At 42.7% G+C, this 20,354-nt stretch overlaps 1 protein-coding gene across 2 annotated transcripts in view; it reads left to right on the top strand.

The window, feature by feature from the left end:
• The window catches only part of EXOC6 (exocyst complex component 6), a 1,799,203-nt gene that overhangs the window by 1,533,532 nt on the left and 245,317 nt on the right, over positions 1-20,354 (top strand). For both annotated transcript variants that reach the window (XM_044056688.1, XM_044056689.1), the window contains one exon: positions 15,371-15,444. In XM_044056688.1, the coding sequence (XP_043912623.1) occupies positions 15,371-15,444 (74 nt within the window). The remainder of the gene's footprint in view (positions 1-15,370; positions 15,445-20,354) is intronic.

Here is a 20,354-nt window from a genome sequence, read left to right as displayed (position 1 = left end):
ATTTGGCAATGCTGAATTAATTCCAGTCCTTCTTCAGGTAAACAACCATAAACTTATCTGCATTATCACCCTTTATTTCCCTGCTGGAGACAATGCCCAAATCCTCAAAGACATTCTCTCATGGCTCTCTACCAACATTACAAACAAAACTATAATTTTGGGTGATGTTAACATTAACTGGGCCAAAATTCAATCTCCAACCAACTCCTTAGATATAAATCTTTACAACTTCACTCAACTTATTACCTCAACAACGAGACCTTCTTAAGACTTCCTCTCTGGGAGCACTCTAGACTGGATTCTAGCTTCACATCCCCACCATATCACTAATAGTGGTACCCTTCCAGACCCACTAGGTGATCACCTTCCCACTTTCACCCATCGGTTTCCCTCATCCCTACACCTAACCCATACCTATACCTCTATTCAGTACCTAAAAAACTTTTTAACCCGGACAAATTCTCAGATGCATTAAAAAGAACAAACTGGAATCCACTAAAAATTTTTAAACATAGATAATGCTCTTACCTACTTTAATACAACCTTCCTAAACCTGCTTGACTCCTTTGCCCCATGGAGAACAAAATGCACGAAAAGCATCCCTGTGCCATGGCTATCTAAGAATACCTTACTCTTCATGCGGTTCTGGAATAAAGCCTGGGAACACTACCATAAAACTAAAACTAGCTTTGTCCTGAACAAATGTAAAATGCTTCGTAACAAAGTAAAAAAACTTATTACCTCAGATCGCAAAGCATATTTTTCCACACTTCAGACTAACCATAATGCTAACCCGAAAAAATTCTGGGATGGAATTTCCTCTCTCTTTAACCCAGGTAAAAAAAAGAACCCCTGCCCAGACCCAAATGCTTCTGACTTAGAATTAGCTTCCCAATTCAACTCATTCTTCATTGATACCATAGCTAAACTAACATCATCCTTCACTAATAATTTTGCTTCCCCACACACATCCCTTTCTCTTCTACTAACTCCAGCTCCCAACCTCCTTCCTTCTCCATAAACCCTATCACCATCTCTGTCATAAAAAATTACTTCTAAAAATGAAATCATGTTCTAATGCCCCTGACGAGATACCCTCCTACTTCCTAAAAATAGCAGCAGAAGCTGTTGCCTACCCTATCTTCATACTAATAAATCGATCAGTCTTAAGAGTGCCATGTCTCCCAGCTCTGGAAAAAAAGCCTTTATTATACCACTCCATAAAGGAGGCAACAATAATGACATCTCTAACTTCTGACCAATCGCTATCTTATCCCCTATTTCTAAACTTCTCGAAAAAATGTATCCACCTACAACTTCTACCCTACCTCTTAAATAATAGCCTTCTTACTCCCACCCAACATGGATTCTGACCTGGCCACAGCACCACCACCGCCCTCCTCTCCTTCCTAGAAACTGTTAATAAGGCTTGTGACATTGGTCATATTGTGTTCACCCTCCTCTTAGACCTTTCAAAGGCCTTTGACACCATTTCTCACAACCTTCTCCTCACTAAACTCTTTAAAGTAAATGGGTCCCACTCCTCTATCAGCTGGTTCTCCAGTTACCTATCAAACAGGCTACAAGCAGTTAAGTGGAAAAAAGCTATTTCTCCCTTCCTAAATACTCCCACAGGTGTGCCCCAAGGTTCAGTTCTAGGTCCCCTTCTTTTCAGTATCTTCATAAACAACTTTCGCCATGCCATCCCTAATACTAACCTCATCCAATATGCCGACAACTCAACAATAATCTGCTCTGCTACCTCTACTTCCTCACTAGCAAAATTAACCCAGGATGCCTTCTCTTCCACTGAACAATGGATGCAAGATAACCATCTGGCACTCAATGCAACTAAGACTAAGCTAATGATATTACCCCTTCTAAAACCATTACCCTCGACAAAAGTTCATTCTCTATCATCAGCCAAAATAATACACCTCTCGAAATAGTCCCCACTGCAAAACTATTACGAGTCCCCATTTATGATCATCTAAAATTTGATAGCCATATACATGTAAATCTCAAAAAAACACTTAAGAAACTTGGCTTACTTTATCGCCACAACCGCTACATCTCTCCTTCCACCATGCTTGCTCTCGCTACTGCTTACCTTATCCCTTCCCTCTTATATGGTGTCTCTATCTTTACAAGTCTACAGTCTTCTCTCAAGTCAAAACTCTCCTCATGCTACTACAAAATTTCAAAATTTGCAACTGGCCAGAGATCCTCTACCCATCACTGTATTTCCCTACATCAATTGAACTGGCTTGAGCTACCCAATATCTCACCTACATTCAACTTATCCAAGCACACAAAATTATTTTTAGCCCCTCTGCCTCTACCTTCCAAATGCATCGACCTAATAGATGTCTAAGATCTAACTTCCAAAACCTAATAGAAGTGCACAAACCTGGCCATTCACCAAGCAAACATCTTCTATCCTTCTCTCTAGCACGCCACTAGAATTCTCTCCCACCTTTCATGCGTACCACTAACAGTCTCTATGCCTTCAAAACCTTACTTAACTCATACCTAACTTCACAGTGGGGAACGCTCTTGTTCTCATCCTACATAGCTTCCCTTACCTTTGTCACTCCCCACAAGCTATTATACCTGTAAATAAACTCCTATAGTTTCTATAACTCCTAGCACTAGCAATAGGAACTATCAGATTGTACAAGAATTTTTCTTGAACCATACTAATTGCTCCCTCTAGCGCCTGTACATTGCAACTTATTACTATGTACTTTCCAAATTCTCTCATATTTTGCAATTTTCTAATTTGTAATCTTGCAACTTCTATCATTGTATTCATATTTTGTATTTTTTGTATTATTCTGGAGCTTTTCTCCCCAGGACTCCATTGAAAACGGGCTCCTAGTGGCCCAATGGACCATTCTGGCAAGTAAACTGCAAATAAAATACATAGCTGGAGCTTCACTTTTGGACCCATGGTGAAAGAAACACTCTCCAGGTGTGAAAAAGATGGAAAGATCTTGTCTGCCATTGGAGTACCTTTTCAAGGAATCTACGAGGAGGCGACAAAATGTGGTTCAGAGAATCTCAAGGTCCATTCCAAGATACATATGGAACTAGATGTTCATCGTGCATACAGCTGCAGTAATCACAGATGGGTTTTCTGCCGTCAGGCGGGTCCTCGGTCGGCCGAATTCCAAAGTCTAGGTCCGGCGTCGGTTGTTGTCGCTTTCTTTCCTGACGTCAGTGTGACAGGGGTATATAAGACACAGCCGACGCCATATTCTTCAGTCTTTTTTGCCGCGCGGTGCCCGAAGCAGAAGCAATTCGCAAGTGCCGGTCGGCCCGCTCCTGAAATTACGAATAATTGGAAACCGAAGTCTTCTTTAAAGCTAAGTACCCTGTTGGGGAAACTTTTCTTGCCTCAGACCGATGTCAGACAAAGTTAACAATTGTATTTCTTGTGGGAAGCAAATACCGCATAAGGATTTCCATTCCCTCTGCATACCTTGTTTAGGCCCAGACCACGACGTCTCTGCCTGTCGCTTTTGTGCTACTTTCAATAAACGCACTATTAAGCGTCGGGCGGAGTTTGCCCAGCACTTTTTTCGTAAAGCCTTTGATTATAAAATGTCGTCGGATACTCCGACTACCGTTTTGTCCAAAAAACGCAAGGACAAAGACCGACACCACGCCAAAACCGGCTACACGTGGTCCGGTTCCCAGCGAGGTGCCTGACTACCGACGACACTTCTTTGGTGGTGTCCTCTGTAACCAAGACCGCAGGTACCTCGGCCCATACCCAGACTACAACCACCGAAGCCACTGTGAGTGTTGAGCCTCCTAATGTGGATAGGTCCACCTCCACCCATGGTGTCTTTAGACCCTCATCTTCCTTCTCCATTAAGGCCTTTACTAAGTCCAAATCAGCCATGCATCCCAAGAGGCCTGTTGCACAGGGCCCATCTCCAGGACCCATGCCTAAAAAGCAGATGCTAAAAATGGCTGAGGATTTAATTACTCTTATCAGGGGTTCCCAGCTCCCTCCAGACAGGAGACCCAGAGTGGAGGAAGCTTCTCCCTCTTCTGACCAGGATTCCATTTTTTCAGAACATTCTGATGAAGAGGAACACTCGTACTCCCCTTTTGAATATTCGGATGCTGAGCAGTCCATTCCTTCTGTATCTCCCCCAGAGGATTTTTCTTTTGGGGAAACCTTGCACACCTTGAGGGAACATTTCCATTGGGAAGGCCAAGACTTTTCTGATTCCAAGAAAAGACTTAGGGAATTTCTTTTGTTACCTCAGCACAGACCTCTGGCGATATCTTCTGTCTTGGACATACTTGATGATGTTTACTCGGAGGCTTGCCTAAATCCGGATTCCCTGCCTCCTGCCCCAGTCAAGCCTGATAGGTACTACAGAGTTCCTAACTCTCACCATTTTCTTTACAAAAGCCATAATGCTGACCCTGAAACCATTTCTCAAGGCCCCAAGGGAATGAAGGCCTCTACTGCTAAGAATCCACTACCGTCCGAAAGAGAGTCTAGATCCTTAGAAAGGTGGGGGAAAAAGGTATATACCTCGGCCACCCTAGCCATGAGGGCCTTAAATTGTCAGTTCCATATGCTTAAATATCAGAAGTTTCTGTTATCACAACTAAGAAATAAAATGTCTCAACCTGAACAATCAGATTTGAAGGAGTTGCAGGATATGATGCATAGTGCAGAACAAGTGGGTAAACACACCTTACAATGTGGCTATGATGCCCTAGAGGCCTCAAGTAGAGCTGCTGTGACAGGATCAGTCATTCGTAGACATACCTGGCTTGGGGAACAAACCTTGCCTGACCATGTTAAAGCTAAGCTACTAGATGCTCCTTTACAAAAGGATGTACTATTTGGTACTAATGCTGAGGAGATGCTACGGAAAATGGAAGAAAAAGCTAAATCTATGCAAACTGTCAAAGCTTTTCTACAGGTTCAACCACCACGTTTTAGCAGAAATTGGCCTTCAAAGAACTGGTCCTTTCCAGCCACGGACAAGCCACAAAGAGGTAGATACAGGCACACAAGGGGCAGAGGACAACCTCAAGGATCATATAGAGGCAGACAATGGCAAACTCCAGCACCAAGAGGTGGCGAGGACAGTGCACAGCAATACAGGGAACAAACCCATTGACTTCCCCCTTTTCATGCCAAGCAAGTCTCAGCTAACAGCACCCTTGGGAGGAAAGCTGGCATTATTTACAAAAAATTGGCATATTATCACAACAGACAAATGGATCCTGGACATTATAAACAGAGGCTACAGATTTCATTTTCACACTCTTCCAAAAATGAGAGGCATGCCGAACCTGCCACACAATCAAAGGGCAGAGGCTCAAATACAAATTTCAAAGCTTATGGCCATGAAAGCTATTCAAGAGGTACCTACTCACGAATAAGGTCAAGGTTTTTATTCCAGACTTTTTCTGGTACCAAGGAAAGGAACCGACTGGAGACCCATTTTGGACTTATCCATCCTAAACACATTTCTACTCGTACCAAAATTCAGGATGCTGACATTACAGCAGCTTCTTCCCATGCTGGGCAAGGAGTTTTGGCTGGTAACATTGGACCTCAAGGAGGCATACCTGCATGTCCCAATCAGACAAAGCTGCAGAAGATACCTCAGATTTCTTGCAGGTTCAATCCACTATCAATTCTCTGCATTGCCCTTTGGCTTATCTACTGCGCCCAGAGTATTCACGAAATGCCTGGCATCAGTAATTGCCTACTGCAGACTTCAAGGGATACAAATTTACCCTTATTTGGATGACTGCCTGATCCAAGCGGACAACAAGCACATACTTCTGGAACATCTGGCTTATGTAACACGGTTATTGAATTCTCTGCGATACACAGTCAACAAGGAAAAATCCAGGCTAACACCATCTCAGAAAATAACTTTCTTGGGTGCCAACTTGGACACAAACACCCAGATGGCCTATCTTACGCCAGAAAAACAAGGGCAACTAACTCATTACTTCAAAATACTAGCAAATTGTACCAGGCTCACTGCAAGGAAAATCCTGCAGGCTCTGGGCTTCATGGCATCTTGCATTCTTCTAATCCCATGTGCAAAGTTGCATATGAGGAAACTTCAATGGTACCTAAAAAACCTATGGTCTCAACACAGCCACAGTTTGGAAACAATAATACCAATAATTCCATGTTTGCAAAAGGAATTTCTATGGTGGTCCCAAGCATGCCAAACAAACACAGGTCTTCCATTCTGCAAGCCTCAAGCAAATCAAGTCATCACAACAGACGCCTCAGACTACGACTGGGGGGCACACATGACAGACAGGTGCATTCAGGGCAAATGGTCCCAAAAGGAAAAGCACCTTCACATCAATCAAAAAGAAATGCTAGCAGTGATAAATGCAATTACAATTTTCAAGGACCTCCTGCATCCAGGGCAATTATTGATAAGAACAGACAACAACACAGTAATGTGGTACATAAACAAACAAGGAGGAACACATCCATACCCCCTGTGCAGGCTAGCCATGTCACTTTGGAACTTGGCTCTGGAATGGCAAATCGATCTTCAAGCACAGTACTTGCCAGGATTGGAAAACACGCTGGCAGACAATCTAAGCAGAAATATGACAAATCCACACGAATGGAAGTTGCATCCTCAAGTGTTTACAAAAATAACCCAGGCGTGGGGAAGACCAGACATAGATCTCTTCGCCTCCCACAGGAATCATCAATTGAAAAAGTTCTGTTCAAGGACCTTTCATCCAAAGGCCTGGAGAGTGGACGCCCTTTCTTTCAGTTGGGCAGCATGGACAGTTTACGCTTTCCCACCTTTGCTTCTTCTGCCCAAGGTGCTCTTGAAAGCAAGAGCAGACAGACTGAAGATGATACTGATTGCTCCAGACTGGCCAAGACAACACTGGTACCCACTCCTGAGGAGCCTAACACATACTCCTCCCTGGACCCTACCTCTAATGCCTCTTCTACTGACTCAGCACAGCTACAAAACTCTTCACAGTCAGCTGAAAACTCTAAATCTGGCTGCATGGAAAATTCCTTAACACCACAACAGACCCTACTCTCCAAAGAGGTGCAGGATGTCATTTTGGAGGCCAGAAGGCCGTCTACTAGAAAGGCTTACTCCATAAAATGGAAGCGTTTTTGCTTGGAATGAGAAAAAAGGCCAGGATCCTAGAAAACTGAATTTGCCTCAGATATTACAGTATTTAGCTGAGCTTTTGAACAGTGGACTTTCATTCTCCTCCATCAAAATTCATGCCTCAGCCATTTCTGCAGAATACAACACTGATCCACCCTTATTCTCTCACCCACTTTTAAGACAGTTCCTCAGAGGAGCTAAGAATATAAGACCTCCAAGGAAACAACCAATACCAGCCTGGGACCTTAACTACATTCTAGAAAAATTAACATTACCTCCCTTTGAACCAGCTGCCTCAACAGATTTGCAATATTTGTCCTGGAAAACAGCCTTCCTTCTGGCCATTACCTCAGCTCGTAGGGTTTCGGAACTACAAGCCCTCATGACTGTGCAGCCCTTTTTCATCTTCCATCAGGACAGGGTTTCCCTACGAACCAACCCGTCATTTATGCCTAAGGTAGTATCCAGGGTAGCTTTAAATCAGGCCATACACTTACCTACCTTTTACCCCAATCCTCAAAACAAAGGGGAAAGGCTGCTACATTCCTTAGACATCCATAGACAGCTACGTTACTATTTGGACAGAACACAGCCCTTCAGGAAATCGGAACAACTTTTTGTGTCCTATGCTGTAGGAGCTCAAGGGAAGCCAATTTCCAAACAGACAATTTCAAAATGGATAGGCCATTGCATACGGTTTTGTTACTTCTTTCATGGCAAACCTGTTCCTACAGGCATCAGATCCCACTCCACAAGGGCCACAGCTACCTCTACAGCCTTCCTCAGAGGAGTCCCTACCAAAGATATTTTGGAGGCAGCCACTTGGAGTTCTGTGCATACCTTCACAAAACACTACCACCTGCCTTTATATTCCAGAACTAGAGCAGGCTTTGCCACTGCTGTGTTGCAGGGCATTCTAGCTGCTCCCAGTTCCACCTAGTGCCTACCACCCTGTGCGTAGCTTTGGGATTCTACCCATCTGTGATTACTGCAGCTGTATGCACGATGAACATAGTACAGTTTTGTACCTACCATAAATGTAGATGTTCGAGTGCTAATACAGCTGCAGTACAGGTTTCCCTCCCTCCTTCCCCTCTTGGTAAAGGCCTAATGGCTAACACGTCCTCATACAACCTGATTGGGTTATCCTTCTATGGTGTATTTGCTTGCAACTACTGATTTTTGATTATATTGCATTGCTTGACTATATATATATATATATATATATATATATATATATATATATATATATAATTTATGTATTGCCTTCCTTCTGGGGGCACCTGACATCTGGGGCAAGAAAGACTGAAGAATATGGCGTCGGCTGTGTCTTATATACCCCTGTCGCACTGACGTCAGGAAAGAAAGCGACAACAACCGACGCCGGACCTAGACTTTGGAATTCGGCCGACCGAGGACCCGCCTGACGGCAGAAAACACATCTGTGATTAATGCAGCTGTATTAGCACTCGAACATCTACATTTATGGTAGGTACAAAACTGTACTTTCTCCCAGAGGCAGAGGGGGAAGAGATAATGACAGATGCCATCCTTGTGGCAGAGGAGGCCCACAGAATACAGGGTCCATAGATACCTTCTTTAAAAGCAAGCCCAGTTGTCTTCCTCTGGAGGCAGTCGAGGGTCGACTTTCCTTGCACCAAACAGCCTAGCTAAATATAACAAATGAGACTTGGGTGCAGAGAATTATTACCAGAGGATATATCATACCCTTTTTCCTTCTGCCCCCTATCGATAACAAAGCTCCCCAATGTTCCCCCTAATCAGAGAGAGCTGACAACTCAACAAATTCAGCAGTTGCTCGCAAAAAGAGTCATCTAAGAGGGCACACCACACCAAATAGGATCCGGAACTTACTCAAAGTTCTCTTTGTTTTCCAGGAAACAGGGGACTGGAGGCCAATTTTGGATCTCAGTGTGTTAAACAAGTCAATCACACACACAAAGTTCCAGATTGTCATGGTACAGTTCATTATCATGAAACTTATAAACAAAGACATTGGCAGCCTTCAAACACTGGACCCCATGCAATTTGGGTTCGTGAAGGGCCGATCTTATCTCCTGAGCCTGATTGACATCTTCATATCAGTCTCCAGAGCTGTGGGTGAGGGTAAGGTGGTCCACACAGCCTATCTGGACCTCGTCACGGCCTTCGACACCCCCCCCCCGCTCTGGAATCATAGATAAACTTACTAAGCTGAGCATAAATCCCTACATCACTCGATGGGTTGCCAACTGGCTTACTGACAGAACCCAGACTGTAAAAGTAGCCGACTCAAAATCCAGCTCCAGACAAGTGGAGTACCTCAGGGTTCAGCCCTGGGACCGCTCTTGTTTGGCATCTTCTTCTGTGAAGGTACAGGCCAACACTAAGAGTCTCTGGCTAACAAAGTTTGAAGATGACTGCAAACTGGGAGCCATTATTGAATCCCCAAATGATGTGGATATTCTACAAAAGGGCTTTACAGAAACAGATGCTTGGTGCCAGAGCCCTGGGCTCAAGCTTAATGCCAAGAAATGTATAGTTATCCCCTTTGGGAAAAAAAACATGCACCCATGAATTACCACATAGGTGTCAGTACACTAAACACTGAAAGTGTGATGAGAGACTTAGGGACACAGGTGGACAGTGGTCTCACCTTCGATAACCAAATCACCACAACAGTCAGGAAATCCTTCTATGTGGCACACCTCATCACTAAGGGCTTTTCATCCAGAAAAAAAGAGGTCATTGTCCCACTGTACTCATCCCTCATTAGACCCATTATAGAGTACAACGCCCCATTTGGTATGTACCTCACAAGACATCTGTAACAGTTGGAAAGGCCACAAAAATACCTCACTAAAAGAATCACAGGCCTAAAGCAGATGCTCTATGCTGACCGTCTAAAAAAACTCCAGCTATACTCTGTGGCATATCGTCTACTCAGAGGCGATCTCTGCTTAACATACAAGGCCATGTCAAACCTTGAGCTGTTGGACATGCTCCACTTAAAGAAATCCCAATCCCTCAGAGCCACACGCTCCAGGGATCTAAACCTTGTCATCACAATGAACAAAATGTGCTGGAGGGATAGGTTCTTGACCCAGAGACTCTCCTTACTCTGGAATAGAATGCTCATACATGTTAAGCAGAGCACCTCCTTGGCCCTCTTCAAGTGGAACCTTGACGATTGGATGGGAGATAGGAAATTCACCCCGGGGATCATGTCAGTCATCCTGCTAGACAGGGGTCCAGGGAAGTAAATATTGTGGGAAGAAATATCCAGGGAATTGTTATGGCTAGGCGTGTATAGGCCCTAGGGCCGATAGCCTAGTATCAACCTATGAACCTAGGAAAGGATGAATGGATGTGCTGTATTAGACCTCTAGGATGCGTACGATCACATAAAGATGAACAGACAGTCCAGGAGGTACTTACCCTTCCGAGTGGAAGCCGGCCACTCTCAGTTCAGAGCACTGCACTTTGGTCTCACCACAGTCCCCAGGGTGTTTACCAAATGAATGGGAGTGGTAGCAGCACATCTAAGGCTGCAGGGAATCTGGGTGTTCCCATATTTGGATGACTGGCTCATCACCGCTCCAACCAGACAGTTTGATACAAGCAAGAGACTAGATAGTAAGACGTTGCTTAATTTTTGGAACCACTGTAAATCACAACAAATCACACTTGCAACCCACCCAGAAGCTGGAATTCATAGGCGCAATCTTTGATACACAATCCATGGTTGTGTCCCTTCCATTATCACAAGTACAGACTATCAGTCCTGGTAGCTATCATATTGAAAAAACACACCCCTTAGAGTTGACCCAGCAGTCAGGGACTTAGGGACACACACAGATAGTAATCTAGACTTTGACCATCAAGTGTCTACAGTAGTGAGGAAATCATTTTATGTTGCGCAACTTATAAACAAGAGTATGGCATCTAACTCCAAGGAAGTCATTGTTCAACTGTATTCGGCATTCATCAGACCTGTCATTGAATACAGTGCCCCCTTTGGTATGTACCTAACCAGGCATATCCAACAATTGGAATGTCCACAGAGGTTCCCCACTAAAAGAATACAGGGAATAAGTAAAATGTCTTTTGCAGACTGCCTCAAAGCCCTAGCCCTGTATTCTGTCTCCTACAGGTTTTTGAGGGGAGAGCTATGTCTGGCATACAGGGCAGTGTCAGACCCCACTCTGATGGACCTCCTGCATATCCACAAAACAAACAGAACCAGAGTTACCCGTTCTAAAGACTTAAACCTTGCCTGTGATATAAGTAGGACCTGCTGGAGAGTTAGGTATGTATCCCAGAGACTACCCTGTCTATGGAACTGGCTCCCCATCCATGTGAAGCAGAGTTCCTCCCTAACCCAATTCAAGTGCAACTTGGACAATTGGATGGGAAACCCGAAATTCATCCCTGCTTGGCTCCTATGTCTCTTTGGACACAGGTAACCTGTAAATAGTTCATCTCCTAGGCCCATCCTTACACTTATCAAGGGTATCAGAACTTGTCAGAGATATGGGATGCTTGGCTAGGCTTAAAAAGGCCCTTGTGGTCATTAACCTAGTAAAAACCTGTGAATAAGAAACCAAGTCAGAAGAATCATCTGCAGTATGAAGATTTCAGCCAGAATTGTTCTTCAGGCTGTAGGTTCAGTGTCTGCAGCCATAACCCTTGAGCCCCTGGCAAGGTATCACATGAGACTTTTTACAATGGATGCTGCAAATACAGTGGTCCTTTTTCAGCCACCCTATATCCACAAAGATAAGAGTGACCTAAACGTGCAAACGTTACCTCTCATGGTGGATGCAGTCATGCCAGCCCCAACAAGGTCTTTCATTCATACTTCTTCAGCCCAAGGCCATAGTGACCATGGATGCTTCTCAGATTTGTTGGGAATACATTATCTGGGGAAGATAGTCCAAGGCACTTGGTCCCCAGAAGAAGTCAATCTGCATATCAGTGTTCTAGAGATGAGAGTGGTGGTGCTTGCATTGCAAGCACTCCAAAACTCACTCCTTCTTAGGACAGTTGTGATTCAAACAGACAGTATGTCAGTAGTTTGGTGTATCAACAAACAAGAAGGAACCAGATCTTATTCCCTATGTGAAGAAGCTGTTAATGTGTGGCAATGGACGATACCCTCCAATTGCTTTCTGGTGGCAACACTCATTCTGGGGAAGTCCAGTGAGATAACAGATAAACTCAGCAGGTCCATCCTATTATCTCATGAGTGGTCTCTCAACCACAAGGTGGGAGAAATGATTTCCATCAGTGGGGTCAGCCTTTCTGTGATCTATTTACATCTCCCCTAAACAACAAGTGCAGCAGCTTCTTTGTCCTAGTCCCCCCAATGGAGGAGTCACTGAGGGATGCTGTTCTCCAAGATTGGCCCCCCAATCTGTTAAACACCTATCTCCCAACTCCCTTGATCCCGAGATGTCTACAGAAAGCAGCCAGATTGAAGAACAGAATTATCCTCATTGCACCTTACTGCCTTTGACAAGTGTGAGTCTCCTTTCTTTGCATTCATCTATTGTCTCCAGCTTGGATTCTGGATCTGACTACAGACATACTATCCCATCTGACAGGACTGACTCACCCATACATTTCGAACCTCAGACTGACCGCATGGTTTCTCCAATTCCATTGATGGCCAGGGAACCTATGCTTTTTTTCCCCAGTCCGTTCCATTCTGTTGTTGTCCCATACACCATCCACCAAAAAATTGTACAAAAGCAAATGGAAATTATTTATTTATTGGGTGGAGCAGAATCACATAGATCCCTTTACAGCTCCTATACATGCAGTCCTTGAATTTCTAGCGGGGGGTTGTTTAATAATGGAGGAAGTTCATCTACAGTTAAATTTCAGCTAGCAGCAATTTCAAAATTGTCATGTGGGATTCCAGAATTTTTCTCTGGCTTCCTCAAAAATCTGTAAAGTGTTTTTGAAGGGCACTTTCTTGCTCAGATCTCCTTTTAAGGACCCTGTTCCCCAATGGGATGCAAGTCTAGTACTGCAAGTCCTGACTAAGTCTCATTTTGAACCTGCAGCCAAATGTGATTTAAAATGTCTACTCTTGGAAGACAGCCTTTCTGGTTGTTATAACTTCGACCAGAAGAATATCAGAACTTCAGGCTTTATCCTGGAAACCTCCTTACTTATTCTTCCTTAAGGATAGGGTTACTTTACATACCAGTGCTCCCTTTCTACTGAAGGTGGTGTCAAAATCCAATATTAAACAGACCATTAACCTCTCCATATTCTTTCCAAATTTCCGTAACAAAGGAGAATACTTGTTACATTCACTTGATGTGCACAGACGAATGAAATGACAGATGAATGAAAATTGACAACTTCGGATAAAGAAGTTATGCTCCTATCATAATGCTCCATCTGTGTTGTCCATTTTCATTCATCCTCAGCTGCACACCATCCTATCCCCTCCTCTGTAGGAAGAAGCATGTATATGAGAACACATTCAACACCTCCTGTTCCTAGGTTGTTGAACTGCAGAGATGCCAATTCATGTGGTTTTTTATTTCTTCTTTTTTCTGCTTCTTCTTCCTTTTTTTTTTTAAGCTACATGTAATTTTCTGAGAGTAATGGGGACCAGACCATGATGGGTAGGGAGGAGCTTGAGAATTTGTAGGCTTCCATGCCTTCCAGGCTGAAATAAAGGCAGAGTCAGATCTGAGGGTCGGATCCAAGTCCCATATGTTGAGGATGACTGTAAATGAACAACACGGAATGAAGGTTATGGTAAGAACATAACTTCTTAACTTACCCAGTGACTGCCCCCTGAAGTACTAATGAACAGAGTCAGCTCCTAAATGTTTTATCCCATGGATGTGTCCCCTCAAATTATCTATGGTGCGATTCCAGTTATTCTGATTAGGGGTAATATATAACTTTCAACCATGGGATAGGTAGTACCACTCTTTGACCAAATGAGATAGGTTAATTTGAGCATGAAAAGAGAAACTGGCTAGACTTAAAATGGCTCGCAAGGGCAGCTAACGTAGTATTTATCTGTGAACCTATAGTTTGTTGCCAATGTGTATAATGAATTACCAAGTGCTTTTGGTAACAAAATTAGTGTGGATATTTCTTATATTTTAAGCTATTTCTCACTATCAAGTGCGAGTCTGAAAAATGAGTTCATCAGCAACGTCACTGCTCTTAATGGTTGATGAATATTAGATTAGTTGTTATCTTAAAAACATGTTTTGGGACATGGGAGCAAACCAGAGTACCTAGAGAAAACTCACATAGTCTCATGCAGATTCCATGCAGACAGTGACTGGAGATAAGGATTGAACCTTAGGTTATTGAGTTGCAAGGCAGAGGTTTTTCCAGTGAGCCATAAATTTATGGGATATTCACAAAGATGTTGAATAACTATACATTTGGTAACTAGATAGGTCAGGGACTTTAGATAGGTGTAAAAGGCAAAAAAATATAACCCATCAAGTGCATCAGCCCTATAACAGATATAAAGGTTGTCCATCCAGCAGAAGCTTGGTTTCAGATACACGTGCTGCAACATCACTGACTACTGATATTTACAGGCCAGAAAAATATTCATGGCATCTAAGGTATGACAGCATTTTTAAAAAGAATAAATTCTATTTTCAAAAACTTGTTAAAGGCAAGAACAGACATTTCAGTCAAGAAGTGAATGTGATTCTTAAAGCTTTTCATCTGTTGTGTGTATGTTAAGCTAACTTCCACCCTGGTGTTGTCTTTAATTACTGTTTGGCTAGAGGTAGGATTTTTATTGCACAGATGCTACATCTAAAACAGATGTTTAAAAAATGTTGACAGCCATGGAATTGGTGGCATCTTTTCAGAATTGTTCTGCAACACATTTCACTTAAGGGCAGAAAACTGAAAAAAAAATTCAGTTTGTTATGACCTTTGCATTTATGTAAGTAAATAAACAGTGCTTTAAAATTGTAACAACTGTGTCCAGAATCTTGCGGTCAGAATTATCATTTAAGATAAGAAAATGCGTGTCCCTCCTGTAGTTATGTACAAGTACACTTGGGTGGTCAGAGGGGTTTGTATGCCATCAAAAACAAAAACAAATTATGATAGTACATTGTTAGCAGTCTATATTACTACTTTTTACATGGAGCTGCTAAAATTAAAGTGTGCTTATTTTAATTCTTTCCTTTCTTTTCTTGCAGTGTTTGCTACTTCTGAGCCTGTGCCTGGATTCCAAGGAGACACCCTGCAGTTAGCATTCATTGACCTCAGACAAGTAAGGCCCTTTTTTTTGTTTCTGTGATGAGTGACATGAAAACCTAGTGGTAAAAATGGAAGACTTAAATTGGATGTGTTGGAAGTTTTGCAGCATTGAAGAGGTGGTGACAGCTTTCTTACAATGGAGTTTATCAGACACATAGCGCTCAACTGTCCAGATTTTCGCCTCATATTTTTGGTCTATTCCTCATAAAAATGTGTGGTTTGCTGGGAAATCATCGAGGATTGAACTAACTAAATGACATACATTTGAGTTTCAGACTTCATTTCCTTCAGAAAATGCATAATAATTCAATTTTTTTAATTCTAGCAACTTTCTAAATGTATATGAACAATATTTAAAATCTGTCCCAATTATTGGGCCTTTGTCTCCCCCCCCCATTATTTCTGTCTTTGTCCACATTTCTTGTGCTGAAAGGTTGAGAGGAATGATGAGACATCTGTGCAAAACGTTTGATGTAGTGTTCAGGGAATGGCCTTTCTTTATAGTGCATGCCAGTATTCTCAGATTGTATATATGTATATTGTGTGTTGTTTAGTAGCCTCAGCAGTGCTTTAGGTATCAGAATATAAATTCACATCTAGGTCCCCTAAACTGCATGGTTTGCATAATGTTAAGTATTCTCTTCAGTATGTTTCCTAGGTACCATCATAAATTCCTTGCTGTACAGGAGAGGGACAAAAGATGCAAAGTTTATATTTTAGTGTGCTGTAGTCCCAGTTGTCAGCTGATTTTTTTATTTTGTGTGGACATTAATACTGTGTTATATAGAACATCAAGGAGTTAAAACCATGGCTGCAGGGTGCCAGCCTGTACCTTGAAAAGCATGACTGGGGACAGGATGGAGCAATTACAATAGCTCTTCTGAACTAATACTGATGTAAAGGAGGGTCATTTTATGCCTGCCCACAAAGTAACCATAGGTTCATAGGCTGGTACTAGGCTATCAGCCCTAGGGGCCTATACAAGCCTAGCCATAACAATTCCCTGGCTATTTCTTCCCACACTATTTACTTCCCTGGACCCCTGTCTAGCAGGGCGACTGACGTGATCCCCGGGGTGAATTTCCTTTCTCCCATCCAATCGTCAAGGTTCCTTTTGAAGAGGACCAAAGAGGCACTCTGCTTGACATGTATGGGCAATCTATTCCAAAGTCTGGGGAGTCTCTGGGTCAGGAACCTATCCCTCCAGCGGGTTCAGGCGCCTAGGCAGCAAGACATTTCCCTGCGATACATTTTGGCTGGGGACACATGGCTGAAGTGACATTCAGCTGCAGAGAAATATGGCTGTTTGTTTTCCCCCTGTGCATTTGGTTATTGAAGTTGTAGGTATGACAACACATTCTTCTCTTTGCCCACAGGGAATTTGCAAACAGCCATATTTCTCTGCAGCTGAATGTTATTTCAGCCATTTGTCCCCAGCCAAAATGTATCACAGGGAAATGGCTCACTGCCTAGGCGCCTGAACCCCCCTCCAGCATGTTTTGTTTATTGTGATGACAAGGTTTAGATCCCTGGAGCATGTGGCTCAGAGGGATTGGGATTTCTTTAAGTGTTGCATGTCCAACAGCTCTGGGTTTGACATGGCCTTGTATGTTAAGCAAAGATCGCCTCTGAGTAGACGATATGCGACAGAGTATAGCTGGAGTTTTTTAAGGCGGTCAGCGTAGGGCATCTGCTTTAGGCCTGTGATTCTTTTAGTGAGGTATTTCTGTGGCCTTTCCAGTTGTTGCAGATGTCTTGAGAGGTACATACCAAACGGGGCATTGTATTCTATAATGGGTCTAATGAGGGATGAGTACAGTGGGACAATGACCTCCTTTTTTCTGGATGAAAAGCCCTTAGTGATGAGGTGTGCCACATAGAAGGATTTCCTGACTGTTGTGGCGATGTGGTTATCGAAGGTGAGACCACTGTACACCTGTGTCCCTAAGTCTCTTATCAAACTTTTGGTGTTTAGTGTATTGCCACCTATATGGTAATTCACGGATACATGTTTTTTCCCAAAGGGGATAACTATACATTTCTTGGCATTGAGCTTGAGCCCATGGCTCTGGCACCAAGCATCTTTTTCTGTAAGGTCCTTTTGTAGAGTATCCACATCTTTTTCTGTAAGGTCCTTTTGTAGAGTATCCACATCATTTGGGGATTCAATAATGGCTCCCAGTTTACAGTCATCTGCAAACTTTGTTATCCAGAGTCCCTTAGTGTTGGCCTGTACTTCAGAGAAGTAGATGCCAAACAAGAGCGGTCCCAGGACTGAACCTTGAGGTACTCCACTTGTCACTTGTCTGGAGCTGGATTTGGAGTCTGCTACTTTTACAGTGTGAGTTTTATCAATAAGCCAGTTAGCAACCCATTGGGTGACATAGGGATTAATGCCCAGCTTAGTAAGTTTATCTATGATTCCAGAGTGGGGGATGGTGTCAAAGGCCTTGGCAAGGTCTAGATAAGCTGTGTGGACCACCTTACCCTTGTCCATGGCTCTGGAGACTGATTTGAAGAAGTCAATCAAGTTCAGGAGACAAGATCGGCCCTTCACGAACCCAAACTGGGTGGGGTCCAGTGTTTGAAGGTTGCCAATGTCTTTGTTTATAAGTTCCATGATAATACGCTCCATAGCCTTGCAGATAAGGCTTGTTAGACTGATGGGACGGTAGTTTCCGGGATCCAAGGTGGGTCCTCCCTTGTGGAGTGGGATAACTTTAGCTATGCGCCACTCAGTGGGCACGAAACCTGAGGTGTGGCTATGATTAAACATGACACTTAGGTGAGGTGCCAGTTCATATTGTAGTTCATGTAGTACACAGCCCGGGATGTCATCTGGTCCCATGGATGCTGTATTCTTAGCTTTGGAGAGTGTGTTTTTTACCTGTGTGGCCGTTATTACCGGAATTTGGCAATCTTCCGGTATTGAGATAGGCCATTTAGGGAGTGAAGTTGGCACTGAATCGATCTGCCAGGATATTGGCAATATCCTTGGGATCAGTATATTTAATGCCATTCTGTTTTAGCTCAGAGCAGATCTGAGCATTGCCATTTAGATTCTTGACATAGTTATAGAATGCCTTGTTGTTGTCTTTGGAATCTTTGGCAATTTTATTTTCGTAACTAGCTTTGGAGGATTTTATGAGGGATCTCAGTTTCTTACTGAGGCTGGTAAGGAAGTTTTTTGCATCCTGGGATTTTCCTCTTTTCTGCAACAGTTTCTTCCTTTTGTTGTAAAGTTTGTTTATGGCAGGGGACCACCAGATTGGCTTCTTTTATTTGGATGAGAGCATCTTGGTTCTATTTGGGATGGCACGATTTATGCATGAGTGGATGTGCTCATACAGTGCCTTAGTGTAGGATTCAGCAGTTGAACTTGAAGATGAACCAGCTGGCTTATGGTATTAAACTATGTATCCTTCCTGAGTTTGTATGTATTTTCTGTGTTACCTGCTATACTTATGTAAATACTGGCAATGTATTTTACTTGATGGCCCAGCTGTGCATTTCCTTCTTTACTTACCCTTTAAAAGATTTGTGGATTTTTGCAGATTACAAATGTATAAATCCGTTGTTTTTATCTTCAAAACATTTGTAAGATCTATTGTGTAACACTTGCTTCTTCCCACTGGTTATCAAAGTATTGTTTATTTTCCCTGGTGTAGTATTTAAAAGCCATTATTTGGTTATGATTGATTCACTATGGTTATTTTATATATTTGTACCATACTTTTTAGAGTCGAATATAAAAGCTGACATGACTATTGTTTCCTAACTAGTCTATATTCTGTCTGACCAAACGCTCTTTTTTACTTTGGGGTGTCACATTTTTAGATCTGACTTACTATTGTGGCAGTCTGAAGAAAAAAAAATGTCTCACCAAGATTGCTGAAGATTTATTCTCTTCTTTTGTATTTGCGAAACAGTTTTTGTTGTTTTGTTATACCATAGTTCAAAACAAATGTCATTTTGTGCAGGTTTCTAAAAGTTGTGGGAGGTGTTACAATATTTTGGTGAAACTGATTCCTGGGCTGCAGATTATTGAGGCGTGTCATTCTATATTTGACTGGGATTCAGCAGAGATAACCATGAGCAGTAAGTCCTAATACTAGCAGCAACCCCCCTTGGTAATCCTTTCTGAGTCAGAGACAGTCCCAGTGCGGTGATTTTTTTCACTGTCAGTAAAATCACCACAGTAGGCCATTTCCACAGCAACATTGAATGCTAATGAGGCATTTCAAGGGAGCAACAAATGCTAATTAGCCATTGCAGGAAGGGATTTACATAGCTAAGCGATTCAGAGAATCACAGGACTGTATTAATTAACATGGCCAAAATGCTATGTTCCTTTATTATTTTTAGTGGAAGAGCATGTGTTGCAATAAATGCTGGGAAGTAGGGAATGAAGGAGATGCCTGGGATGCCAGAGTAATTATTCAACAGTGGCAGTATTTTCTTGGGATTCAGAGCCAAGAAAATTAGCCAATACTGAAGTCTTTCTCATTGCAGCTAAACCTGTGTCATATTCTGATTTTATATGAGTACGTAAAACTGCACCTAGTAGTGGTATAAGTTTATGCAAGCTAAGGGATTCTTTCTTAGTCCATGGATTTGTGTTTCACACACTCATTGTAAGACAAAGAAACCAACCATTCTGTGTGTAATAATTTGCGCTGCTTATCCATCTTAAGTAGCTGATGTTCATCGTGTTTCACTGTTGCAGTTATTACAGTTGGGTTATCCTGCTGGCAGGCTACCCGCTGTCGACCTGAGTTCCAAATTCTAGGTCCGGCGTCGGTTGCTGATGCCTCCTCCCTGACGTCAGTGCGCCAAGAGTATAAAAGATGCAGCCGACGCCATTTTCTTTCTTTCAAACTCAAATTTCAGATCCAAAGTCTTCATTAAAGCTAAGTACCCTGT

The sequence above is a fragment of the Protopterus annectens genome, chromosome 14.part0 (genome assembly GCF_019279795.1).
Source record: "Protopterus annectens isolate FY-2018-M chromosome 14.part0, PAN1.0, whole genome shotgun sequence".
Lineage (NCBI taxonomy): Eukaryota > Metazoa > Chordata > Ceratodontiformes > Protopteridae > Protopterus > Protopterus annectens.
Note: the sequence above shows the minus strand (reverse complement) of the source record. Positions and strands in the feature narration are given on the sequence as shown.